We start from the raw sequence: 27,558 nt of genomic DNA on the forward strand, positions 1-27,558 counted from the left end.
GAGATTCTTCATCTGTGGCTATCAATTTAGTAGATGTTGAGATATTTCCCAAGATAAGTGAAAAGTTTGTCGCTGTGGTGGTGCCACGTGAACATTTTGAGAATCACCAAAAATCATTAGGATTCATCATCTGAATATCTGTACCAAACTTCCTGGCAATCCACCCGTAATCATTCAAGACATGTTACTAAAAACTAAAATGTCAACCTGCTGGTGGCACTGGAGAAGTCGTCAGGGGATCAGCCGGCAGTAGGGATTATCCTCTGGGGACCACAAATGTGTGTAGAAGATTTCACATCACTTACGTAGTTGTTGAGACACTCCGTCTGGAACAGAAAACGGACCAACGGCAAAATGTTTGCATATGTATAAAACATGCTTTCATACATTCACTCCTTTCGTTCTTTGTCCTCTTCTCTTCTGCTATTCGTCTTCTGTCCTAAAACATTACAGGTCCCACACTCAATACGAGGCGTATGATCAAACCACACAGCAACACAGTGGAATAATTGGTTTCTGTGTCCAATTTCTGTTTAATCAATAACCTGTCGGCCACCGGCGGCTGAGGGGATACATAACAAACACCCAGCATCTTCACAGCAGCCATTTCCAGATGGGTGCCTTTCTCTCCCCGTGGCGGTGTGTGGCCATAGCATCGGCTACATCCACCATTTCCCATGCATTACATCCAGTGCACAAACACAAAGGGCCTCCCATTCAGAGCCTCTCAAGCGTGAATACAGAGCCAAAGACAAATTAAAGTGTGGGTGGTTAGGCTGTCTGAATGCCGGTAAATGTACTTGAGGGTGACAGGTCAAAGGATCAAGTAGATACGAAGGATGGGAGAGAAATTGTCCAATGGCAATAGCATCTTTCCTCCAACAAATCATGACAAAAAAGCAGGCTATACACAATTTGAATAATAATATATAGTTTCATTCAAAGTTATGGACAACTACATCTGCAAAATTGCTAACAAAAATATTTATTTCTCTGTATAAAAATGTATTTGAGGTATTTAAGACAGCGTGAGATATTTGGGCAGCATTTAAAAATACAGCAGATAAAGTTGAAAAATGTAATGCTGCAAAATAAACTACATCCAAATCAGCAGAAGTTATGGATCCAGAAATACAATTTCCCTGACTTGCCACTCCTACAAAAACAATTGGGAGAAATCACTGGTACGTGAATGTTGTAATTTGGACCAAATAAAATCCAATTTCCTACTTTGTGAGGAATGACACTGTTTGGAGAAAGGACACCAGAAGACACAGTAATAAATCTGAAAGTTTAAAGTCAGACAGGAAGACACTTGTTCAGTTCATTAAAGTTCCAGTTTTATTTAATTATGAGAAGATAAATTAAGACATATTAAAAAGGCAGAAGTCGCCCAGATAAAGTTACAGATTGACAACCTTCCCAATTGCTCAAACAGACTTTAAATGCTGCTTGGCACATGCACGAGTGAAGCTTTTCAGAGCAAGCACACATTAAAGACACAGTTCCAGTTTTGATTTACAATGTTAGAAAACACTTTTTGTGGACACATTTGAAGACAACCTGCTTTTAAAACTCTAAATGTTGTCAGCCTCCCGTTTGCTGGCACAAATGGCTCAATTATACTTAATATTGACAGCACCATCAGTGTTGCACCCATATGGACATTTTTGCCACCAATGAATTTCTTTCCACAAATTCTGTCACACTACAACAAAGAAATGAAGATCACATAGAAAAGGTCACAGTTCCTCAGATTGTCTGAGCAGTACCGATGGCAGTAAACTGATGTCGACGCACAAACAAGCTTTAATATATTGTCACGAGTGTGAAGCTTCAATTCACCGCATGACACAGTCGGTTGATCATCTTCATTCGTCATGGAAGTGGGAGAGGACACACCAAAAGCACAATGACAGACGTACTCACAATCTCATTTAGTCACTCTTTCAACACACACACACACACACACACACACACACACACACACACACACACACACACACACACACACACACACACACACACACACACACACACACACACACACACACACACACACACACCTCTCACTGGTCCTTGTCATGGTTGAGGGCCCGGTTAACAGCTGATGGAACAAAACAGAGAAGAATATAATTACCGAATTTGCATATGAATACTAAACATAATTTCTCTGGCCATGGCTGTCGCCAGCACAGAGGCATAAAAACACTTTATTTTGCAGGAAGGTTAAACAGACCCAAATACATAACTGATTATTGTATTTAAGGATATGTTTTTACAGTGTGAATCTAGAAGTGAGGTGGTTTGCCTGCTGTGAGAATATGTTGCTGCGATAACTCTCCCTCTTTGTGTGTGTGCGCGTGCACACACACACACACACACACACACACACACACACACACACACACACACACACACACACACACACACACACACACACATATTTAGTATGTGGCTGTACTTGCATGTACACTGTTGGTATCTCACCCTCCTTTGTCACAGTCTCGGTTAGGTTCTTAGCCTTGGCGCTCAGATCGCTGACCATACTGTCCATGGTCGCCTGGTGTTTCAAGAAAAATGGCCGGATGACGCGATTGTACAAGATCTCAGAACCGTTCCACGTCACCGGAGCCATACACCATACCAGGAAGAAGCACTGAGGAGAGAGCAGATCTTAGATATTATGATACTGTGTGACTTTCTGTCCAAACTCTGATCAATTAATCACAACAAAAACTGCAGCTATTTGATACTAAATATGATTGTTAGTTGCAGCCCTAGTATATACAAATGTTTATACTATAAAGCTTTGACAGAATATAGAAACAACATATTTTTTTGTCATAAAAATATTTTACAACACAAATAAAATACAATATATGCACAAGCTTTTTTTTCTTCTTTTTTTTCCAATGTCTCTAGAACTGCTTATGTTTTGCAGCTGTGAGCAACAAGTCCATTTACATTACATTACATTTATTTAACTGACACTTTTATTCAAACCAATTGTGATTTACAATAAGTGCATTCAAACATGTGGGCACAACTCAATAACATGCTAGAATAATGCAAGTACATCAACGACATCAAATATGAGGACCTACCTCAAGTGCTACATTTCCTTTGTACGGTGCATTCAGGGACAATAGTGTCCACCAAAAAACACCCTCTAAAAGTCAAGCCTTTTTAGTATTTTTTGTCACGTTTACAGTATGAACACACAAAGTATTCAAAACGGGTACGTTTTTCTATAGTATGGCTACGACACAGCAGAAGTCTGAATGTCTTTCCTCATTTTGACATTACACAAATTGTCCACAAGAGAGCACTGTTGGCCAGTTACAACGTGCAGAGGCCCAAAAACATCAAGCCTCATGTGACTTAAAGCATCGTGACTGTCTGTGGTTTCACAGTAACAGTCGACTTAGCTGACAAGACAATACAGAATAGAAAGAAAGGGAAAGACAACTAAATAAATTAAGTTTAAAGTCAGCCTACCTTGCCAATATAGTAAAAGGGGAACCAGAAGAGGAAGATGTCAGAGAAGGCCTCGACGATGCTGAAGAGTCCATAAACAACCCAGTAGGTCAGCCACTGAGTGTCGTCCTCCTTCACATTGCTCTCGATGGCCTTAATGCTGAGTGGACAAAACGACAGGTTGGAGGTCAGAAGATTGATGAGGTAATAACATCAAGAGTAAATACTGCAAATATTAAAAGCCTGAAACCCTAGCTGCAGTTAAGAGTTACCCTGTAGAGTTTTTGACAATGTATAGCAAGGTTTTGAAGGAGGGTGGGTCCCTGCATTCAGTTTTTAAAAAAAAGGACTTATTACCTGTTGCATATTCTAAATGCATTAAAGGGAAAACTCAATGATTTGTAATCTCATCTCTATCCGAGGATATAGTGCGAAAAATGCCTGCAGTTTACTATCAGCACTGACTGGACATCCACATAAAAAGATAATTTTCCCTTTAATTTTCTACATATTGTGTCATTCATAACCTAAACTTCATACATACGAGAAATATGCCGGATAGGCGAAGCCAATCAGGTTGCAGAGCAGCGAGGCTCCATATCCAAACAGAAGATACAGCCCGACAAAACCCAGAAAACCTGTAGAGAGAGAGAGAGAGAGAGAGGCAGCGGTGATGTGAGCGCAGAAGGCGGGACAAAGATGAAAAGGATGAGGTCATCAAGATACTTGACAAACACGTCTAATATCTAGCTAAAAACTTTTGTTGCAAACAGTGTGTGTGTGTGTGTGTGTGTGTGTGTGTGTGTGTGTGTGTGTGTGTGTGTGTGTGTGTGTGACAGCAGGATGTCAAGGCAGCACAGTACCAGGATTAGGAGGAGCACTAAGCACAAGTCAAACACTGACACTCACATTCAGTGAGTGGAAGAGTTGACATTAAATACACCGCTAAGCTCACAGTCGTGTGAATCAGCGTGGCCTATACACCTCAAGTACGTGAGAGATTCCACACACGCCAGTGGTTTTAAACAAGTTAAATTCTGTATTATTATTACAGTGTTTGTGTAATGTACAAAGCAATCTTAATAGATGCCTTTATATGCAAACAGAGACTTCCTCATATATGTTTTTGCAGTGCTTAAAGTAATGGTAACATTGGGAGCTGAAATGCCAAGTTGATAAATCAGTTAGTCAAAATTTGCTGGTTTGAGCTAATCAAATATGAGTATTTAATGCTTTTCTTTGCCATGTATAATAGAAAACTGAATATCTTTGGGATTTGGATAGTTGGTTGAATAAAACCAAGCAATTTTAAGTTGCTTGGAGTCTCTTTCACAAATTTCTGACATCTTCCAGCCCAAGTGCTTAATTGATAATGAAAATAATAGTTGCAGCCATATTTTAACTGATCTTTTGTAGGGATGCCGCAATTAATCTGCCAGGATTCAGTAAAAATGGGAGATTAGCATTAATGGTTTCTAGTCGCCCAACCCTGATAAGCTAGCAAACGGTGGGCAGTACAGTCCTGCTTAGAACAGAGCCAACAGCTAACGTCAATAGAGATTACAATGAGTGACATTGTAATGTAATCAAGCTCTATTCAATGAAAATGAGTGTGGGGCAATGGTAAACTATGATGTTATGATGTGATCAAATGTAATCCTGCAAAATGTAGTTTTTGGTGAGAAACTTGAATAAATACAGTTGTTTGAAGGATATGTTTACGCAGCAATAAAAAAAAATAGATATTAGAGATGGAATTATGACCTGATTGACTTCCTAACACTAGCAGCCTATAATACATAATCAAAACTACTTAAACCAGGCTTCTGTAGAAAGCAACCAGAGGTGGTGCTTGTTTGAACAGTGGAGAGACTAACCAAGAAACTTTTGATGCATTTTATTTTGTTTCTGTTGAGTTTGAATGAAGTTTGCTATGATCCTTAAGGTACAATGGCTGCTTCTATCAATAGGGTCTGGTGGCTTTGAGGAGAGCATATCAACAGTATGTTTTGTATGTATAAATTATAATCCCTGTTGATTTCATAAATGTTTTGATAGTTTGGCTATTGGGAAAGTAAAACATCTCAGCTACTTGCCCAAAGCTTACTGTCAAACCCTGTACTGGACCACATATTATTCACCTCTCAACAGAATGCAGTGTGACACCACATTTAACAACGCCCTCAATAACAAACATAACATCTGTAATGTAATGAATTTACACTTTTCCGACAATGACAACAAAAACTGAATTTAATAAACCTCATAAAAAGGTGGAATTTATGTCAGAGCCGTTGTATTGGATTGCAATAAAATGTCCAGATGTAGCAAATAAAGTAACCATCGTTACTGTTTTTGCTTTACAGGGCTTTTGCTGGAATTACACACAAACTCGCCCTAAAACCTGCTCATTTGAACTAAATTGTATGCTGCTTACTCGCAACAAAAGTAAGTTGGCTACATTGCTTAATCCCTCTGATGCTTAAACAGTTTGCTAATTAGCTGTCAGCAAGATGCTGACTTTTAAGCAAATAGATTGCGGTCTGAACAGCCATTTCAGCTTATCCCTTTGTTCCATTGCTGATTGACTTCTTAAAATCAGTCATGCGTTTTCCATCTCTTCAAAACACTCCCAGGTTCATAAAACAATTTCAAATAGCAGAACTTTTTCAGAGCTTTTGTATGTGGGAACTCTGTTTTGACAAGGAGAACAACGTCTAACTCTGAAGCAGTTGTAGATGCGAGTAATGCATACATTGTTCAAATGTTTACAAAACTCAACTGTTGATACAAAATTCATCCCTCAAAAATGATGAAGTCACTCAGTATCCAGAGCACTAAAAGCCTTTGATACCATTCTAACCGCTGCCTGCTCTTTACATCTCATTTGTGTGTGCCAGCTCACATACAAATGTCCATGCAATTCCCCGTCGGCCCATATCTCTCTAACAAAAGATAAAACTGGAAGAACTGGTTGAAATAGAAGACCCTGAGGAGACGCCTGACATAAGCAGACACTGCACAGCAATGCTTTGAATAGGGAAATCATAAACTGACTTTTTTATTTAGTCAGTGATGAATAATACAAAGCTGATCCATCTGGCTCTGTGCTGTGACTAAGCAACTCCTGAACAGCTCTAAGAAAATGAACATTGCATCCACACAAAGATGTTAGAGCCTGAAATGAAAACCACATGTTCTTCTCGTGGAAAAAAAACAAAAAAAAACTGTAAATAATGGCACAAAGGCCATTACACAGTTGTGTAATCCTGTAACGTCTGACTCAATCTACAATTAGAGTTGCAGAAGTTGTAAAATACAGTTCCTCTGAGCATCAAATCATCACAAAAATCTATTGTTAAAAGTACAGTGGGTGAGGGCTTGAAGTTGGCTTTAAAAAAATGAAGTTAACAAACAACAGCCACTCACTCAGTGAGTATGGCTGCAGACACAGCAGAGATGAAACCTCTCTGTACTCCACTCATCAGAGGAGTCACTTCAGAGTCATAAGAGTCAGCATGAACATTTCTCAGCTAAACAGTGGACATTTTTAAAAGGACACCACTTAGTACAACATAACATTATAGTGAGCAAACAGGAAGGAATTTCTTGGATGCAATGCAGCCCATTATCAGTGCACACGTTTGTAACGAGCCTTCAACGTGGCCGAAGTATCAGATGAACGGATGTTGCCTCACTGAAAACCTAACACGATACTAATAAGACACATCTGCTCACAAAACGGGTCAAGGTATAATTTGGCTGCTCTTTCAGGCTTTTCATACCTTCAGCTAAATGCAGGGTAGGGACGAGTCAAGTGATATTTGCATGCAATCCTAAGCATTTGCAAGATAGTTTGGTGTGTGTGTATGTGTGGTGGGGGGGGGCTACAAAAACACAGAATTATTTGCATGTAGATCTGACTAAGCTTTAACCAACACCAAATAAACCATCTAATTGACATTTTATGATCATTGTATTCATTCTAAGAAGGAAATAGTGACTTAACGATACTTCAGAGGGGTTGATGTTGGGTAGAGCCAGACCAATAAGTCGCCTGGCTTCTATAGCATGGATACCTCAGTATCACATACAGCAGTCAACATCCTCTGTGACTTTAAAGTTGTTTACATGCATCTTCATGCTATGTTGTTAACATTCATCTGTGCAACTCACAGTGGAGCTATTTTAAGTAAAGAGAATGGTTTTAAATGTAAGACAGCCTGGCCAACATGTTTCCTTTAACTTGAAGACAAAATTTGTTGACTTTATGGATACTGTAACCTGAGATGTCCGGCCTTTATTTACTTTTTCCTGTGAAAACTGACAACAGAGCCGTGCCAAAACACAACTCCTAAAAGCTGACTGAGAGCAGCCTGCAGTTGAATAACCAGTCGTCCTAGAATTCCATCTCTGCATTGCACTGGATATTTAAGGACGTGATAAAAATACCCCTGGGACCAGCTGCTGGTGGGATATTACAAGCATATTTCAGTATATTGAAATAGGTAGGTAGGTGTGTGTGTGTGTGTGTGTGTGTGTGTGTGTGTGTGTGTGTGTGTGTGTGTGTGTGTTATAACTATAACAACTCTAATCATTAATGTAGCATAAAAGTCTGAGCTGGATGAACTTTGGTATTTCAGCACGAGTAGGGTGATAAGATGAACCAGCTAACAGTGCCACCCACACAGGATATGAAACCACACTGAAGAGACAAATACTCATGCTAACAGTTTGACCACAGCCGGCTGCCAGTTGCAGTTTGTGTGGCAACGTATGAGCTAAACTAGCTAACGTTTGTTAAACATGAAGAATGTTAGCTAACGTTAGTCCTTGGAGGAGACGTTGAGCCCCTAAGCATGTTCGGTATTATCTCCAGCATGTTCAAAGTACACACAAGCATGAAAGCAAGTTTTAACTGTGCCCGCTTTCCTCGTTCTTTTCCGTTAACATACCCAAAGTGATATACTCTCTCTTCACTCCCGTTTTTTGTTCCAGCGTCGCCAGCTGGTCTGTCACAAAGTTCTTCTCGTGGAGCAGAGTCACGAAGCGCTCCTTAAACTGACTCATTTTCGGGCTTTTCCTGGAGTCTGTGGTCGACACAAGTCGCACAGCAAAGAAAGCCAAATGTTATACGAGGGATTTGCCATAAAAAAAACAAACAAGGGGTTATTTTACTAACCTTGGTTTGATAATTTGCCCGAAAACTCGCCGCTGGATGGCTGTCTGCTGACTCCGTCAAGTTGCGGTGGCAGTGAGGGAGGAGTTTAACAGTCGCCTGTTGACCAATCACAGAGCTCCGGTGAGTAACTGACCAATCACAGAGCTCCGGTGAGTAACGTTCTCTGCGGCAGGTGAATAAACAACGGTTTGTGCCACTTTCTGTGTGGACTGTATACAGTCTATGGTGAGGACTGTAGCTTTTTAAACTGCTAAAAACTGCTCACCACACTATGGAAGCCAATAGAGGACTTTCTTAACATGATTATGTAAACTTGAGAAATAAAATAGATAGATATATAGATAGATAAGACATGTTTTCGCTACAGAAGCATTTATGGTACACGTAAATAAAAATAACAGAGTAAAAAATATTAAATATCAAATGAAAATATAAAAATGAAAATGCACAATACATTCAATAAAAATAACAGAGTGAAAATATAAAATATGAAATGCACAATATATACAATTAAATAGAATAATATTAAAATAACTAACTAAACAATAGTGCAAAGATTTAACCAAACAAACAAACAACAACAACAGTGTAACGGATAAATGTATTTTCCATATTATGTATTATTAAATGTTATTATAATTAGAATATAATGATTATTATATAATACATTTATTTCCACAATAACATACTCCTCAATGAAGAAGCTGTGATTATTATTATTTATCCTCAAAGTCATACCCTGCTGTACAGTGGACAATATTCAAATGTTATTCACCATAAGGGCTTCCAAGAGGACCCTTTTACTCCATTTGTTTTAAACATGGTCACCTTTAATACTATTAACATTTTATGGGATTGTTTATCTTAAAAACCTCTTATATCCTTCAGATAATCTATAAATATACCTTATACGGTGGAGGTACGACCAGCTCAAAATAAAAGTGTTTTTTTTAAAACCCTTAAACTGCAAAGATATACAGTTAAAACCCTCTTATGAACACCAATCCATTCGTTAAGCCATTACTTAACCTCAAAATCGTTTTTGCAATGTACAAATTAAGATGCAGATATCTGTAATGTTATTTTGTACATTTTACACATGAAAATCACTTGGGCTACAATTCTAAGGTTTTACATTTTAAGGTACTGTTATCCCTAAAAATGATCCAATTTAAAGCATGCAGCATGCATGAAAGCATGCAAATGATCCAGTAAAAAGCCTCAACAAGGTTTACTGCAATAAAATGCACATGATCAGCTCCTCTATCACCAGCAGTTGAGCAGCCTGCAGACTAAAACACTGCACACAATGTAAAGTGAAAACAAAAGCAGCCAAAAACGTCCAGAAAGAAACGGAGAGAGAAAGAAGATCAGACTGAAGCTGCAGAAACTTCCTCTCTTCATCAACCTGCAGAGGAAACCGAGTTTACGCTCTAAAAGACACTGACAAAGGTTGATGCTTTATGAACTCAATTCATCTCTGTCTTTACAACTAAGCTGGTATGATTTACAGAAGATTGGGGGTTTAATTCCATCTTGGACTGTTTATGTTTTCCTTCCATCGACCCTCAGAGGGCTGTTTCATACATTTTCTTGTATTGTAAAAAAAATTTGTCTTGAATGAGCCTAATAAAATGAACCAGGATCAGTCAGTGTCATAAAAAACAACAACAAGAGCTAATCTGAGCCTGAATTCATCAAAACTGAAAAAAAGTTCTCAGAGTGACAAATGTTTGGTTTTTCTTTTCAGTCAAAAAGTAAAAGCATTTTTTTAAACTTTCCTAACAGGAACTGACTCATATCTCAGCTGAAATGCATCAGAACAGAAAAGGAATTTTAATCCTTCCAGCAGCTGCTGATGATAATGATGTTTAGGCTTGATGACATTAAACTTATTCAAAGATCTTTTTGAAGAAAAGCAGAATAATGTTATTTATTCATCCATGAACACAACTTTTGGGTAAAACTCTAGGATTGATTGAAGATAGGACTGGCTCAAATTGAGAGACCTAAAGTTCTTGAGAGTTTAAATGAAAAAAAAAAACACATAAATGGAGGAGATAATCATGGGTATAACGTGTTCTAGCATAGGGCAACCTAATAAACCTGAACCCACCGAGACCAGGAGTGTCACAATTAAAGCTTCTGGATTAACAGATTGACGTTATCATCAGGAAAAGAGCAAAGGGCAAAATTAATCTTCTTTAATCTCATTTTGGAGTTGTTGTGAACCTGGAAAGCCAGCAGAGGGCAGCCTGCGTCTATTTATGAGCATAAAGGCCTTTGGGACAGTTTACAAAGACAGAAACAGCAGAGAGAAGAGGAACAGAGAGTCAGAAGTTTCTTCTTGTTCTTAATCAGTCCACAGAAAGATGTAGCCTCCACTTACTCCACCTCATCTCTCCCTTTCAGTTTCACAAGGACAGCTGTGTGTTTGCCTTCTTAAATGTATTTTGCATTATTTGAATGCATCACTGCTCCTCACTGTTTTAAGTTCTCATGTCACAGAAAGTCTGAACTGTTTTCATGCACTCACACTGAAAACTGCATCAGGATGAAGTTGTCAATGATTGTCATGTTGGGTTTTCTGTGCCAGGGTGAGAGATTTTGAAAATGTATCTGACATTATAGGAGTAATTTATGTGTGGTTCAGTTTCTGTCCTTTTCATGTTTGGATCTGGTTTTCTTTCTTAATAATATAATTTGAACTAATGCTCCATGTTGTTGAGCTATCCCACATTTCTTCTTAAGGTCACATTTAATTTTTCCCTTCAGAGACTTCTGCAAACAATTTTCTGACTCAGACTGACAAATCCAAGTCTGTCAGTCTCGGAGGGACGGTGACCATCAGCGCTTCAGGGAGTTCAAATATTGGTGCTGATCTCAGTTGGTACCTTCAGAAACCTGGACAGGCTCCCAAACTTCTCATATACTCTTCATCAACTCTCTTCTCTGGAACTCCGTCTCGATTCAGTGGCAGCAGATCTGGTTCTGACTACACTTTAACCATCAGAGGTGTTCAGGCTGAAGATGCTGGAGATTACTACTGTCTGGGTGACCATGGAGGAGCGTTCACACAGTGATTTAGAGCCGTACAAAAACCTCCTTCAGTTTGATAGAAGTGAAAACGGCCGGCTGCAGGTGCAGAGAGTTGGTGGAGAGACTGTGATGAGGAGAACTGGTCCGGTGAACACAAGAGTCATCAAGCAGAACCACAATGAATCTAAATAAAACTGAAACAAACTCACTGACGCTCTTCTATACACAATAAAACTAAACTGATATTCTTGTCAGTTCATTCAGTCTCTTTATGAATAAACTGGGCAGGTTAGATTCATGTTGGACCATAGCCTCTGATATATATATATAAAACAATCCTTGACTGTAGCTCTAATGATGGCTGCTTATAACACTATAACATCAGTCCAAACAGAAACTATATATATATATATTTCATTACTTGTAAAAAACATACAACAATCTATTATCAGGTATAATATCAGAACATATTATAAAAGAAATACAAAGACACTGAATCATTATAATCCACAGTTTTATTTATAGTTTAATGTTCATGTCACATTTTTGATTAATCACCAATTCATCCTGGAGTGAAAACTAATCTAGAATTCAGTTTAATTTGAAAAGTAAAGAAGAATATGCAGAAGATCAGCATTAGAAAGCATCAAACACACTAAAACACTGAGTAGAGAGCTGTGAAACAGAGGAGATCTGTAGCTTCATCCAGATCTCTATCAAAGAAGCAGCTTCATTTCCACACAGGAAGTGTTGCTGAAGCTCTACTCTGAGCAGCGGTCAGGGTCCAGGGTTTGAGTGACAGGGCTCTGTCCATTCAGACTGGCCTCACAGCTCACTGAGCCCGCCTTCCTCCACTGGTCTGCAGGGAGGCTCAGGGTGCTGCTCCAGCTGTAGTGGCCGTCCCTCCCCAGGACCTCCAGGCTGTGTGACACCCCTGAGGAGCTGCTGCTGCCCCCCACCTTCCAGCCCAGACTCCAGGCTGAGGGGAAGCCCCCGCTGGCCAGACACACCAGTGTGGCTGTGCCCTGCTGCAGCTCCTCTCTGGAGGGGGGGAGGACGGTCAGGGTGGGCCGCAACACGCCCACTGGAGGGGGGAGAGGGGGGAGGAGAGAGGGGGGAGAATAGATAAAAGATGAGAATGAAGACTTGTAATGAAGAAAAAATAACATCCTGTTAATTTCTTACATTTGATCAAATAAAACAGAATAAGTTGTGTTCCTGTTGCACTCATGAATCACTCCGTATCAGACCATCGGCCACATGATTCAAGTGTAAATGTAACTAAAAAGGTTCATCGATAACGATTATTGAAACATCTTCATGTGTGTTTTATTATGTTTGTCAGAGAATAACAGACAGTTTAAAAACTCATGTAAATACAGTTAAAACCTTCTTCATCTGTTTCTTTCACTTCCTTTTCACTACATGTAAAATGAATGAACCGTGAACACAAAGATAATCTGCATTTACTGATAAAATCATGTCTGTGATGAGCAGGAATCCACATCACATTTTGAAGATAAAAGCGGTTTGCATGATCAAAATTAATAAATTAAACTAAACTGTTGATTATAAATTAAGCATTGCAAGTTTTATTCGACCAAAATGTTACTTTTAAGCATTTTAAAACAAAGAACAGTTCACTAAAACAGAAAATCTGAGAATAGTTTCGTTATTTTTTGTTTTTTATAAATTTAATTATATGTTGTATTGAATAAATGTTGATTTCTGAAAAGTTTTGTCTCAAATTATGAGATCATCTTTATGAATAACAATAACATTTCAAACACTAATCTTGCTCACATTATAATTTAATATTTGATAAAAAATAAATAAATTACATTTGTTATACGTTGTTATAAAATAAAAATCTCTGGTACTTACAGTCAATGACGAGTTTGGTTCCTCCACCAAAAGTGTGCCACAGTGATACAAACTCATTAAGTGGCCGTACAAAAACCTCCTGCTCTGTGAACAAGCATCTATCCTCTGAAACACTCTCTGCTTTTTCTAAAAAGAAAAAATTATTATTTTCTCATGGTATGGATAGAAATTATTGTCAAAATGAAGATTGTTTTTTATTATTTTCTACACATTTCTACACCTGAGAGAGAAACAATTACAGTCTCCTCGTAACAAAGTAATTTTATTCACAGTTTTGTATCAGATGATACATGGTAAAATGGACATACTGACTTAAAGTTATTATTATTGAAAAATAATAATAACTTAAAAACTTATATGAAGTAGATCTGAGATATCTTATTTATCCACAGAAAACCCTCTCAGTAAAGGCACACAAACACACACATCATACCAACCACAGTGAAAACAAACGTATCCTTAAATCCTCATCTGCTCTTCTAATATAAATATTTTCTTCTATTCCATTAAGATCATCGATTGTGTTAAATCAAGCAATATTCCTCCTGGTATTGTGTCCCACGTTGCCTTCAGTCTGTTGAGAGCAGAGGAATCATTTCCATAGAGAGGAGGCTTTGCATCGTCAGCTGATCCTCCAATGAACTCAGAAGGTTTATAGTCCTGTGAGTTCAACACTGCAGGACTCAGATCTGTCAGTCAGTACAGCAGGAACCACAACCACCATGACTCTGATCACCATCCTCATCTGGACGCTGGCCTGCTGCTGTTTCACAGGTTCATTCACTCAGCAACACTTCAAACATGATGTGCTGCCTTTTCTCTCATTTATTTCTGCTGATTAATGAATGATTTGTTTTTGTCTGCAGGATGCAGCGGTCAGGTGACTGTGACTCAGCCTCCAGTAGTGACATCTAGTCCAGGATCCACTGTCACTCTCACCTGTAAGACCAACCAAGCTGTTGCAACGTGTGGTGATGGTCAATGTATGTTCTGGTATCAACAGAAATCTGGACAGCCTCCAAAGCTTCTTGTAAGACATGTGAGCATCAGCCATTCAGGAACACCAGCTCGGTTTAGTGGCAGTGGAAGCAGCTCTGACTTCACTTTGACCATCAGTGGAGTTCAGACTGAAGATGCAGCAGTTTATTACTGTAAGAGTATTCATGTTATTAACAACGCTAACGTGTTCACACAGTGATTTATGCCCGTACAAAAACCTCCTTCAGGTTGACTGCTGCAGGTGCAGAGGTTTGCTGAAAAGACTGTGATAACTGGTCCAGTGAACACAACGCAAGAGTCATCAAGCAGAACCACAGATGCTCCTCTAGATACAGTTTAAAACTTATTTTCTCATTGTTCAGTTAATTCAGTCTCTTTAAGAATTAGCTCAGGAGATTAGATTCTTTTTTTACTCGTTATTTAAAAAAAAAAAAAAATTATATGATTCTAAAAACATAGTGTTTTCTATTCAGTGTCACATAATATTTTAAATAAAACCATCTGTACTATCAAGTATATCAGGTTTGATAATGAGATGTTCAAGATGGTATTTTTTATAACAAATATATTATAAAACAAATACAAAGACACTGACTCATTGAAATCCACACTTATTTCTTCTCTTTAAACTCATGTAAATATAGTTAAAACTTTTGTCATCTGCCTCTTTCACTTCCTTTTCACTACATGTAAAAGTAATGAACCGTGAACACAAATCAGATTTTGAACATAAAAAATGTTTGAATGATCAAATTGAATAACTGAAAATGAATTTAACTATAAGCACATTAGATGAGCAAATGTTATTTTTAACAGTTCAGTTATCATTAAAAACAGAGAATCAGGAAATTAAACACTGAACTTGATCATATTCTCATTTAATATTTGATAAACAATTATATTTGCTATATTGTCAGTGCAAATGTCTCAAAAGGTTATGGATGGATTGCCATGGAAATCGGTTCAGGTATTCATGGTGCCCAGAAGATCTATTCTAATGATTTATGTGCTTATAGGTTCATTCTTTTCACAAATTCAGTGAAATATCTCAACACATAATTGATGGAATGGCACAGAGTTGTATATAGACTTTCATGGTTCATGCAGCAGATTTGGGTGATGATTCTCTGTTAGTTTATTGCTATGAGCAGCACCGTTCACATTTCCAATTGATATCTTGTTATTATAAAAAGTACGTTCAGGACGTACAAGAGTGTATGTGGTGTCGGGGGCCTTTTTGGGGTGATTTGGGCGATTGTTTGTTTAAGTTTAGAGCTAATTCTAGTGGTTATGGTGATGGTTGTTAAGATTTAGCAGGAGAAAAAGTTAAAAAAGAAACATTCAAATGTTTCTAACTGTGTGTGTCCCTTTTGTACCATTCGTTGAACTTGCATTGTTCTCTAGACGAGGATTACATGTTATTGGATTGGTTACAGGTGACGTAGGCAGACATTGTTGGACAGAAGCGAGTCAACTTTGGACCTCATCCCAGGTCAGCATGGACGCTGTGACGGCAGCAGACTACAGAATTAACAAGTCATGCAAACAACAAGCGAAAACAGACGTAGAAACTACTTGAGCAGCTAATAACAGTGGAATGCCATGATTTCTGTTATCGGCTCTATTGGTCCTGTAGCTGATATCCCAATTTTTGTTGTTTAAATATTCCTTCAAATTATTTATTTACAGCAAAAATGTATACCTTGATAGCGTGGCAGGGATCACTGGTCTTATCACGGAGCGCAAACATTTCCTCCCCATCAACCTGCAGTGTTTAAGCTCCTTTGAGACTGCTTCTCTGGGCCAACAAGACATTGTTCGCCAAATAAAATGCCATGTCCTGACGTTAGGGCCCCTGATCCCTGAAAAGACGATACAGCGTAACCTCATGGTAAGATCAGAGGACGTGTCAGGGCATTTTCTAAACCCTGAGGACTGATACTGGTGTGTCATGTTTCGCCTCTGCCCTCTGGTTTTCCTGCCCTTACAGAGCAACTCCTTCACTTACTCACAGTAGAAATTAAAATGCACCATTCGTATGTTCTCAGAGAGCAACAATTATATCAGTGATCATAGAAACAATACAAAACGTTTTGATTTTGTTTAGATTTTTCTTATTTAGAATTATTTAATGTCATGTCAACAAAAGATTGTCTTTTTTGTCTTGTCCAGCTAAATGCAAATCAGAGAGGTCAAAGAGCAAGCACCTGTTTCATGAATGGGATAACTTGCAGGCAGGTAGTAATAACTCATAATGAGCTATGAAAGGAGGAGCTAATCAGCGCTAAGCCTCTTTAATTAGCCTTGGTGGCTGTGGAGAAGCATGGGATAGGGATAATCCTTTTCGGCAATGCTTCACTAGGAAACATTTCCTCTCAGTCTGGAGTTCCTCAGTAAGAGACAGGACCCACATTTGATCAGATCCACCAGCTGTCCTCCGCCTTGGATCCTGTGGGATACATAGGCCTACTGATCTACCTCACTCACTCGGATATTTGCATTCACTCAGGGGGGGAGGGGGGGGGGGGGCTGCTGGGATACGGCCCGAACCTGAATCATGATGGAATGGTTGAAGAAGTTGGTGAAAAAAACGGTTTCGTTGAAAGTCAGGGTGTACGTGAAGGACTACTGCAAGAGGAACGGCCTGCTGACGCTCTCGGTCTTTGCTGTAGTGACGGGCTGTGTGCTTGGGTTTGCCCTGAGGTCGCTCAACCTGTCCACACAGGTATGGATGGATAGAAAATGAACAGGGGGAAATGTGGCTAGCTTTGTATCTTACAGACTTCCATTTTTTTTTTATTACCTTGATAGAATGTGTTGGGAGTTGTAACACTGTGTGCAAATTAACTCAATATTCAGGATTTGAAGTAAAAGCCAGTCTGAGCTGTTCACTTCAGTTGTTAAAGTCTCTTATGTAATAGTGAGAGTGGAAGCAAAGACAAGCAGAGCTTCCCGTATAACAAGGAAGCAGAGGTGTCAGAAGTGCTGAAATAGTTCAAGATAAATCAATAATTATATATTAACATTGGCTCACTTGAGCACCAGAAGAAACACATTGCTTGTATTGAAGAACCCACAGAGAAGAATCCCCCAACTCTGCAGTTGCTCTCAGCTTTATGAATTTATGTAGCAATTTTGCTTCCATAGTGTCATTTTCTGTTGCAGCAAGTTTTAATTTTAAAAAAGCACTTTAAATACCCACTGTACATTACCTGCTCAGTATTAAACATCAGACAGACACAGTTGTTGACTAGCTGGTGGATGTAGTGGATAAAAGAGCTTTGTGTTGGATTTGAATTACTACCCTGAGCCTTCTACTTAGCACTTATTGTATTCGTATTAGTTTGTTGCACTTACTGTAATTGTATTGGTTTGTTTTTGCACTGCACTTTTGCACTGGTTTATGCTTTGGTTTATGCTCTTAGATGCTTGTTTAAAAAAGGAGATGCACTCATGACTTCTGGTGACTAGTAGTTCTCTTGAATACCCATGTTGAATACACTTCTTGCAAGTCGCTTTGGATAAAAGTGTCTGCTAAATGACTGTAATGTAATGTACCCTCCTAGAAATAAGGTTTGCTTCAGGTGTTACTCTCTCACACAGGCTAAGATCTACTTCTCCTTCCCTGGAGAACTGCTGATGAGGATGTTAAAGATGTTGATTTTGCCGCTCATCACCTCCAGGTGAGAAAAGTCCTCACCTGTGTGGGTTCAGACTCAAATACAACAGCAAACAGCTGCAGTGTTTTGTTATAAGCGGTCACAATTTCTCTTACCCTGAAGAAGTGTTTTTTTATGCTATTACAACTGTAAGATTAAGCATCAATCACACAAAACTTCCCATGCACAGTATTTACATATATTTTTCACATTCCGTCACCTGGAACTCATTTTACGTATACTGATTGTTTTATAGAGCATTATTAGTCAAATATTTTGTATTTGAAGCGCCATTGTCAAAGACGTACGATGAGTTCAAACGATACATTGTTTTGAAATTAGTTTAAAAAATTGCATTTCAAAGTTAAAACCAGAATTAATCGGACACCTTTTGTTCTCCCATCCAGTCTTATGTCAGGCCTGTCAGCCATGGACACAAAGGCAAGCGGTCGACTGGGAGTCCTGACTATCACCTACTACCTGTGGACAACCTTCATCGCTGTCATCGTTGGCATCATACTGGTGCTCATCATCCATCCGGGGACGGGCTCAGAGAAAGATGGCCACCATTCAAGTTCAGGGCCTGTCATGACCTCCGCTGACGCTCTGCTGGACCTCATCAGGTAAAAATTGACAGACACAATCACACTTTGACAAAGTGAACATAGTGATGGGAACTCTGCCATTCAAACATGTATCTTATTGAAGCCTTTTGATGTCCCTACTAAGCTCTACATGGGTTGTGTTCGAAATTGCATACTGACATACTGCATACATCCTCAATCAGTAGGTATTGCATACTTCCTACTGAATGAAAGATCAAACATGATTGAACCAGGTGACTGTTTACACTGAAATAAGCAACAGCCGGGCCCATTTCAAGGCATCACATCTCTAAGAAACAATCGCAGAAAATTTGCAACAATGCGTTATTCTGATAAACTTACCACATGTTGGTAATCAGTTACTTACATAAAAACGAACCTATAAGAATCGAATAAAGTGAGAGCTTTTAGCCTAACTCAAAATCTCACAAGACTGACAGCCGGTCTTAAGGCACCCAGAGGCAATGCATTGTGGGGCAGTTGAGTATGTGCAGTAAGCTCATGTCTCATACTTGCTAATATAGTATACATCCAGGCATTTCCTACCGTACACAATACCGTACACATATACTAAATTTTACGTCATACTTAGTATGAATACTATGTTAGTTTGTGATTAAGACCACAACTACTCCACTCTGTACCTGACCTCTGACATGATTCAGTATAATTCCTCGTTCCATGATGAACAAGAGTTTACAGACATGCTAGCGGCTCTGTACGGCTGTACTTAGGCACAGCATTGCTTTGAGCTAAATGCTAATGTCAGCATGCTAACATGCTTGCAATGACAATGTATACAGAGAAAAAGGACCACGATACACAAACTAGTTTGAGAAAAGGTCAGGAGATCATTAAAGGCATTAGGATTCATCCTCTGGGCATCATGAATATGTGCACGGAATTGCAAAGTAATCCATCAAATCGTTGAGATATTTCACTGGAGCAAAGTGTTGGACCTACAGAGAGACAATGCTATGAACAAACTAAAAAGTAAGAAGTTCATTGCTTCTTTCAGTCAATGTTAAGACGATGTTCTGCTTTAGCATTTCATAAGAGCATCTTGTAGGACTATACAGCATTCAAGTAAACAAGCAACCAAATCAAGCTTTCTTCCTAAACTTCTTCTTTTGTGTTCCTAAGCGTATTTCCCTTTAGAAACAATAAGAAGACATAATGACGTGTTTGTGGTCTCTGCTATTTTTGGAAAAGATCTGATGAATGGAAAAACTATTTCCCACCTTCACTTCCTCCATAAGATGGAGAAAAGCCTCCTCTTACTACAGGCTTTCCAGGAGATTCCACATTTTCCCACTCCATCTTATTAGTGCTGTTTTCAAGGATGAGGATTTGCTGGACAATACCCTTTAACGCCTGAGGGAAGTCAGTACAGACCAATTAAATCCAGTACAGATCCAGTTCTAACCTTGTGACCTTGCTGTGCTTCCTTAGGAACAAGATGCTCTCTAATCACAAAATCTAAAGGGATGCGTTGGAATCCTGGGAGCTGATGAGCTCTCACAATGAAACAATGGAAAGTCAGAAATCATGAAATTGTCAGCGAGTAAAGCTTTCAGAAAATGTAGTTGAATACACTTATTGTAAGTCGCTTTGGATGAAAGCGTCTGCTAAATGACTGTAATGTAATGTAATGTAATGTAGTTAGTTATTACATTTAGTCAAATCTATACAATATAATAAAACGGCAGCATATTTGTATCAATTATTACATATGATAACACCAATCAGAATCCATACCATTGTGTCAGCAGGGGAAACATTTCAGCATTATAAATGAAAACAGAAGGTAAAAAATGTGCTTGTAAGACATTTGTACTCTCATTCTTATGCAGCAGGTTGGCTAAGAATAGGAAGACTTAATTGTGATCTGTTAAGCCTTCACTTTCTCAGAAGGTCCTTGTGCAATGCTACTCTGTGTAAGATAGAGACTTCAGTCTGGTGTGTGAGCTCAGGCTTACTGCAGGACAATTCATGTCAGAGATCCACTAATACCTTCTTCTTAAACCTGATTATTATTAGTGAGCTGTGTCTCTTGCTGTGAGCCAAAGGTTGAGTGTACATTTGAGTCCTCTTACGTATTTGATGAGCTTGTTTCATGGGTTCAGTGTCATTGACGTACACAATGTCCCTGTTCACCTTCCGCCGCATGTGAAGGACTCTCTCTGTGTTGTGTGAACATGTGTCCCCTGGTTTTGTTGGAGTTTACTTTGTTGACATATTATTTCTGATTCCCTCTGTTAGATAAGTGTATGGTCTGAAGAATGTCTGAGGTTTCACATTCTCACTGCACATTCTTCTTTTATAGTATCAGTTTATGTGTGGGAAATGGCTTATGCATGTTTTCGTGGGTATAGGTCATTCATACATGTCCAAGAGTCTATCCACTCTTTTGTTTTTTTTCCCCTGGACTGTATTTGAGGCCAGCCTTTTGTGGCGACGAAACCCCCGGCCATTATTAGAGACACAGCTTTTATTTGACAATTTAACAGCCAGTGGTGTAGGAATTATTCTGCTCATTTACTTCTGTTTTCATGGTCAGGAATCAATTGTGACCCTCAATATAAAAACATTTACAAAAGTCCTTAGCTCTTTATAAGCACTGAAGAACAGAAGTGAAAATATCCAAATTGAATGCAGAGTTTATTGAAATAACTCATACACCATACTATTGAATAATACCTTTCTGTACAGACATCTGATTTATTTGTCTGTAAATTGTCTTTTATAGGAACATGATCCCGTCAAATCTGATTGAAGCAACGTTTCAGCAGGTGAGTGCACGAAAAGAGGAAACATACAAAGGATTGTACGATTACTGTTCATTAATTCATATTCAATATGTACACATATTAACAAACCTCTGTGGTTGTTCTTTTTCATCCAACTCCAGTACCGAACGGACCTGGTACCTATTGTACAGAACACTGATACGAAAGACTCTCAAGCTAACCATGTGTATGTCATGCCTGACTACCACAACCCTCAACTGGGCCACCCAGTCTTCCTGGAGATCACCCCTGCTCCCGACGTCAAGTATAAAATCGTCCCCAGTACCAGCAAGGGCATGAACGTACTGGGGATTGTCATCTTCTCGGCCACCATGGGTAAGACAATCACACAGCTCATTATATTACAGAAAACATATCAAAACTCTAAGAGTTATTTATTTAAGTATAATCCTTATGGTACTGTTTTCTAATAGATCAACCTCTATAAAGGGTTAAGTTAACTAATGGCTTTATTGATTATTTTAAAGCATACATTACATTATTACATCCCCCTGGTTGGTGTTTATCCAACATGACACTTTTTGTCTCTTTATTTAATCAGAAAGATACACTGACTTCAAAAAATCGTTTTTGTAGATAAAAAAGCGTACTATTTTTTCAGCATTCATTCTTTACTTCAGTGAAATCACTAACATATTATCATCAAAATATAGCCTACTTAAAGGCGCTACTTTCGATATTCAGAGCATATCTATTGCCTCCACATGGCTCTCAACATGGCGCTGGCCGAGCTAACGATGCTAACAGTACAAAAAGTGCCAACAAAGGCAACAGTGTTGACAGAGCTGATAGTGTTTACCTGGGGAGGGGAATCGGAGGGTGGGTGCTTTACTTCCGCAATGTCTTCGGGACGGCATTATCAGGTGCTTTATGAGCGCAGTGCAGACCGTGAGCTAACCGGTGGGGCACAATCACATGCACTAACATGCACTAACAGCATGCGCGGCCGACCCAGCTATCTAAACAAAATCATTGAGAAACTCCGATTACAGCACACACACGGGAAGAGTGACTTAATTTTCTGCTCAGGTAGACAGTACTCCATTGTATCTCTGCATAGCAAATAGTTAGTTTGCTTCTACATTAATACTGAATATCAATGTCAGCACCTTTAAGGTTTCAAATCTAAGAGCACTGATATTGCAGAAAAAAAGGCCCCTACAGATGACATATAATATTATCAGATTGATTCTAATGCAATAATTAGCAGCATTTTACTGTTGCAGCTGGTCACAGTAGAGTTTAAATTACTTTATACTCAGTTAGGTACTCTTATATTTGGAGTGGAACATTGCATAATTTTACTTCTTTTTGATGTAAAATCTTAATCTGGAAAGTACATAGTGACAGCAGCTCTCAATTAAATGAGATGGTATAAAAATTTAATATTTACAATATAAGATATATAAAATGAGTATAAAGTATCCATTACCATTAATTATGTAATCATAAACCCTTTATTACAGGTGACCTGTAAGACCTTACAAACTCACCTGTGATTGTACTGTCTGTTCTCAGGACTGCTGCTGGGGAAGATGGGAGAACGTGGAGCACCGTTGGTTAACGTGTGCCAGTGCATCAACGAGTGCGTCATGAAGATTATTAACGCTGCTATGTGGTAAGTTCACACTCTCACACACACTTTCACAAATAGACAAATTGAGTCACAAACAACACACAGTTCGCACGGCAGAGCCGGATTATATCTAAAAATAAATCTTACACAGCTACTCAGGGAAGAGTCAAGTGTCCTTCCTGCTTCTCATGGGAGCTGATGAGTCGACCGGATTACATTTAAGTGAATTCAGCAAAGACATATATTAGTGCTGAATAACTGTAAGTACAAATTAGTGCAAAATTAGTTAGGATAGCCTTGTATACTGTATGGGCAAAAGTATTTGGACACCTGAACATTACACCCATTTGTGATTTTTGGACATCCCATTCCAAAGGCATTATTCTGCTGATCTAACAGCCTCCAAGCTTCTGGAGAACGGCTGCAGGGATTTTCTCCCATTCAGCCTTGAGAGCATTAGCAAGGTCTGGCACTGATGCTTGGGAAAAAGGCCAGACAAGGCTCACAGTCGGCGATCAAATTAATCCCAAAAGTGTTGGATGGGGTTGAGGGCAGGTCAGTCAAGTTCTTCCACACCAAACTCATTGTCACGGTAAAAGATCATTAAAAAAATCAAGGGTTTTATTTGTCACATCAACGAAATGCAGGGTGTCATAATCTTGAGGTTGTGCTGAAAAGGTTTGCATGCAATAAATGATTATCTTCCCTCCTCCATGCAGGTACTTCCCCTTCGGCATTGTGTTCCTCGTGGCAGGGAAGATCCTGGATATGCACGATCCGGCCCACCTGGGAGAGAAGCTGGGCATGTACTTCATCACAGTCCTGTCTGGTTTGTTTGTGCACGGCCTCATCCTGCTGCCTCTCTTCTACTACTTCTTCACACGCAAAAACCCCTTCCCCTACATCAGAGGGCTGCTGCAGGCTCTAGTTATTGCACTGGCCACGTCATCAAGGTAAGAGGATACAGGTATTTTAATGATTTTTGGTACATGTAGTCCAGCATCTTAGTTCTCTCTTTTTAAATATTAAACACGTCACCCTACCATTTCTCATTGGTCATATTTGGGACTAAATTTAACTAACACGACCATTTCCTCTTGTTCTCTACCATTCAGCTCAGCAACATTGCCCATCACCATGAAGTGTCTCCTGGAGAACTGTGGAGTGGACCGGCAGATTGCTCGCTTCGTGCTGCCAGTGGGAGCTACCATCAACATGGATGGGACAGCCCTGTACGAGGCAGTGGCGGCCATCTTTATCGCTCAGGTCAATGAGTATGACTTGGACTTTGGCCAGCTGGTCACGATTAGGTGAGACTAATCACTGAGTTTATTACCCTTTCACATGATAAGTTCTTTGTCCCGAGAACCAATTTGTTTTACATCTCTAACATCCCGGCTCTGGTCTCATCAGTATAACGGCAACAGCGGCCAGCATCGGGGCAGCTGGGATACCTCAAGCCGGTCTGGTTACAATGGTTATTGTCCTGACCTCAGTGGGGCTGCCGCCCGCTGACATCTCACTGATTGTGGCCATCGATTGGGTTCTGTGAGTCCCACATACATGATCATACTATATAGAGCATAAGTGGGTCTTGGGGCAATGTGTAAAGTATTTTTTTCCTCTCGTTCTCAGTGATCGGTTCCGGACGATGATCAATGTTCTTGGTGATGCCTTAGCTGCTGGGATTATGGCTCATTTATGTAAGGAGGACTTTGAGAAGGCAGCCACTCCTGCTGCAACTTCTGCTCCTGCTGATGTCAATAATGGAGCTGGCCCCAACCGGGTAAGAGGACAATCATTGTTGAGGTTAAAGTGCACTTTCACATTTGAAACCCCCTGAAATATTTAAAAAAATCGTAAGTGTTACTCTATAGTATGTGCAGAAACTATCAAAGATACAAGATGGTAGCAGCTCTATGAGGCAACAAAATGTAGAGCTAAATGCTAAACTCATCATGCTAACATGCTGATGCCAGCAGATATAATGTTTACCATGTTCACCATCTTAGTTTAGCATGTTAGCATGCTAACAGTTGCTGTTTAGACACAAAGTAGGCTACAGCTGGGGCTGATGAGAATGCCATTATTTTAGCAAAAAAGGATGTTCAAATGTCGTCTTGGGTTCAATCTCCTGATTGCAAAATCATATCGACAAATTAAGACCTAATGATGGTGCTAACCAAAGTGATGGCAGTAGCATAGCTAAAAACTCAGCTAATCTGCTTCATCAGGCTTTGTCGAGGTTTGGACAACGGCATCTTCAGCGGACAACTTGAGCAGACAACACAACAACTGTTGTCAGACTATTTTGTTAAACAACATGATTTGTGCTTTGAAATCATCTTTTTTTAGCTAAGTTCCGCCCACTTGAGAAAAGCAATGACAAAAACATTAATACCTAAATCTCTCAATTGAAATATTTGGTTTTGTAACTGTTCATGTAAGATACCATGGCATTTAAATAAGCCATGGCCTTTGAAATCTTGACTATGATGCAGTGTTGTTTTTTTAAGCAACTTTTTTAGGGCATGAGTCATTTAGTATACCCTTGTTCTTACGCTTTCATACATTCTGGTCACTTTAAATGTTTTTGAACCATGTATAACTACTACATGATCATCCCCATATTTTATCATTGTTATTTTTTTGGTAAAATTAATTTGTGCATTGTTGGCTTTTTAAACGTCAACATGGTTGCAAATTGTTGTACCACTTTAGTCACTTTATTTTTTGTTGTCTGTTCTAAACAGTATTATGTTGCTACTGCTAATTATAGGAGACTTTTTTTCCCCTCAGCATATTCATTTTCACAGCCATTTTTAATACATTTTTGTTCAGTAATTCTAGAAAAAAAAACCTTTGCGTCTACTTTCACTATCTTTACTAACTGTACTGTTGGTGCCTTCTTCCCTACAGAGAGACACAGTTATCTCCTTTGGTAATCAGAGCGTGGCGATGTCTGATACTCCTCTGATTACACACCGGTGCGATTATGTGTATGAGGTAGATGGAGAAACCATGCTGGAGAGACCTTTGGCATGCTACAACCTCTGCCAAGTCTGAGACACTTTTACGGAATGGACATCAAGGGATACTGCCTTCTAACGCACACAGATTCACCTCTTTGGATCAAAGGGACTATCATCTGAGGCCTGAAAAAAAGTCCAGTTTAGTTAAAATCCTGCTACGTTTCTGTTCTAAATGAGACCAGAGTTTGAGTACATTGTGTTGTCAGGGTTTAGCGGCTTCACTGGATTTTGCCTGTGCCATGCTAATAACAAAAAACTTGATTACTTGATATATTGTATGTTTCCATTCAGTTCTGACTGGGAGGGAATGCATTAAGTTTCACATGTAACCTAAATCTTAAACAGACACTCTGCATGCACCTGAAGAAATGATGTGTTGCAATGACATGCACTAGATGGAGTTCAGTGTTTATCAGTTAGCGGTGAAACTTAAACATTCATACGCCTGTTAGGCCTGTCAAGGTTTTGAGTTGCCTTAACATGATCTTGGTTTTTGAGGATAATTCTGAGAACCTGAAAGACTTGAAAGTAAACACAAACTAGGACAAGGAGCAAACGAATTTTGTTTAAGTGAACCTTTATGTTATGACAAGATGTATATATAGTAAGTGACAGTACATGTTTGAATTATTCTAGTAAGATGATCATTTGTTTTTATACCTATGCTTTGAATTCATTTTGTGTTGTTTTCTAATAAAAACTTGCTGTACATCAAGTCCTGTCAATGGGTGGTTTTATTTTAGACTTAATTTAGCACTTTGTTGCGAGTCCTAAAACCTGGAAACGTGTTAGCAGTTTTGCACTTCCGGTTTCCTGGTCTCAAAATCAGTCCCATTGCCTTTTTGATCTCTTGGGGTGGAACCACAACAGCATTTTAATAATCTATTTTCTTTCCAAAACATTTGAAACACTTCTTTCATCTTCTATTTATGTGAGGGCAGTTTCTCCTCCATACTAAATTAGTAGAGAGTAAATGAAAGCGGCCACTAAAAGCGGTGCAGAAAATCGACCTTGTGTTGATGGTGCTGTCAGTTGCAGTAAATATGTTGCAGGAGAAAATGCAGACATGTCTCCCCCATCTGGTCTCAGATGGTAATAACTGGGCCTTTATCATGTGATCTGAAGGCCAACCACGTTACAAGATGTATTCCCTCACTTCATTTGCGTTAGCTTGTTGGTAAGCTGATGAGTAAAACAGGAAATATAGGTTCCAACAATGAAAATGCTGACTTGTGTAGTAACATGCAAAACATTGGCAGTGGCATTTGTTAATAAAATACAGCAAATTCACA

General features: G+C 39.1%; 2 protein-coding genes and 2 gene segments (V, D, J or C); 2 read left to right on the forward strand and 2 right to left on the reverse strand.

Annotated features, from left to right (window-relative positions):
- Positions 1–1,323: 1,323 nt before the first annotated feature.
- Positions 1,324–8,733, reverse strand: zgc:101744 (Receptor expression-enhancing protein 6-like). 2 transcript variants are annotated; one of them, XM_068702382.1, is made up of 6 exons: positions 8,663–8,733; positions 8,436–8,570; positions 4,025–4,118; positions 3,502–3,640; positions 2,491–2,659; positions 1,324–2,107 (listed from the first exon to the last, which is right to left on the reverse strand). In XM_068702382.1, exons 2-6 carry the CDS (start codon positions 8,548–8,550, stop codon positions 2,070–2,072), a joined length of 555 nt encoding a protein of 184 aa, XP_068558483.1. In that variant the 5' UTR covers positions 8,551–8,570; positions 8,663–8,733; the 3' UTR covers positions 1,324–2,069. The 2 variants fall into 2 exon arrangements, with proteins under 2 accessions (XP_068558483.1, XP_068558484.1); XM_068702383.1 differs by having other exon boundaries at positions 2,469–2,659.
- Positions 8,734–11,188: 2,455 nt separating this feature from the next.
- Positions 11,189–27,558, forward strand: part of LOC137866413 (Ig kappa chain V region Mem5-like) — a 34,982-nt gene continuing 18,612 nt past the window's right edge. The window contains 2 exon segments of the V gene segment in view: positions 11,189–11,259; positions 11,438–11,732. Coding sequence covers positions 11,217–11,259; positions 11,438–11,732 — 338 coding nt within the window.
- On the reverse strand, positions 12,199–14,639 carry LOC137866406 (immunoglobulin lambda constant 1-like). The segment is given in 3 exon segments: positions 12,199–12,785; positions 13,586–13,735; positions 14,525–14,639. Coding segments are annotated over 3 exon segments (588 nt in total).
- On the forward strand, positions 17,145–26,886 carry slc1a8b (solute carrier family 1 member 8b). The gene is made up of 11 exons (XM_068702344.1): positions 17,145–17,275; positions 18,151–18,267; positions 18,651–18,866; positions 21,598–21,640; positions 21,760–21,973; positions 23,177–23,276; positions 23,954–24,187; positions 24,350–24,544; positions 24,648–24,782; positions 24,870–25,020; positions 26,154–26,886. Exons 1-11 carry the CDS (start codon positions 17,145–17,147, stop codon positions 26,298–26,300), a joined length of 1,683 nt encoding a protein of 560 aa, XP_068558445.1. The 3' UTR covers positions 26,301–26,886.

The sequence above is a fragment of the Cebidichthys violaceus genome, unplaced genomic scaffold, assembly GCF_023349555.1.
Source record: "Cebidichthys violaceus isolate CVI_PGR_0920_01 unplaced genomic scaffold, fCebVio1.0.p SCAF_83, whole genome shotgun sequence".
NCBI classification, from domain to species: Eukaryota; Metazoa; Chordata; class Actinopteri; order Perciformes; family Stichaeidae; genus Cebidichthys; species Cebidichthys violaceus.

Bases quoted from the DNA above. Each gene is read 5' to 3' on its own strand.
- zgc:101744 (XM_068702382.1), bottom strand. From the start codon at position 8,550: ATGAGTCAGTTTAAGGAGCGCTTCGTGACTCTGCTCCACGAGAAGAAC. The intron at 2,660-3,501 runs GTAGGCTGACTT...CTCTCTCCTCAG, and splicing joins CCTTTTACTATATTGGCAAG to TGCTTCTTCCTGGTATGGTG. The intron at 2,108-2,490 runs GTGAGATACCAA...TTGTTCCATCAG, and splicing joins CGAGACTGTGACAAAGGAGG to CTGTTAACCGGGCCCTCAAC.
- slc1a8b (XM_068702344.1), top strand. From the start codon at position 17,145: ATGGAATGGTTGAAGAAGTTGGTGAAAAAAACGGTTTCGTTGAAAGTC. The intron at 18,867-21,597 runs GTAAAAATTGAC...TGTCTTTTATAG, and splicing joins GCTCTGCTGGACCTCATCAG to GAACATGATCCCGTCAAATC. The intron at 24,783-24,869 runs GTGAGTCCCACA...TCTCGTTCTCAG, and splicing joins GTGGCCATCGATTGGGTTCT to TGATCGGTTCCGGACGATGA.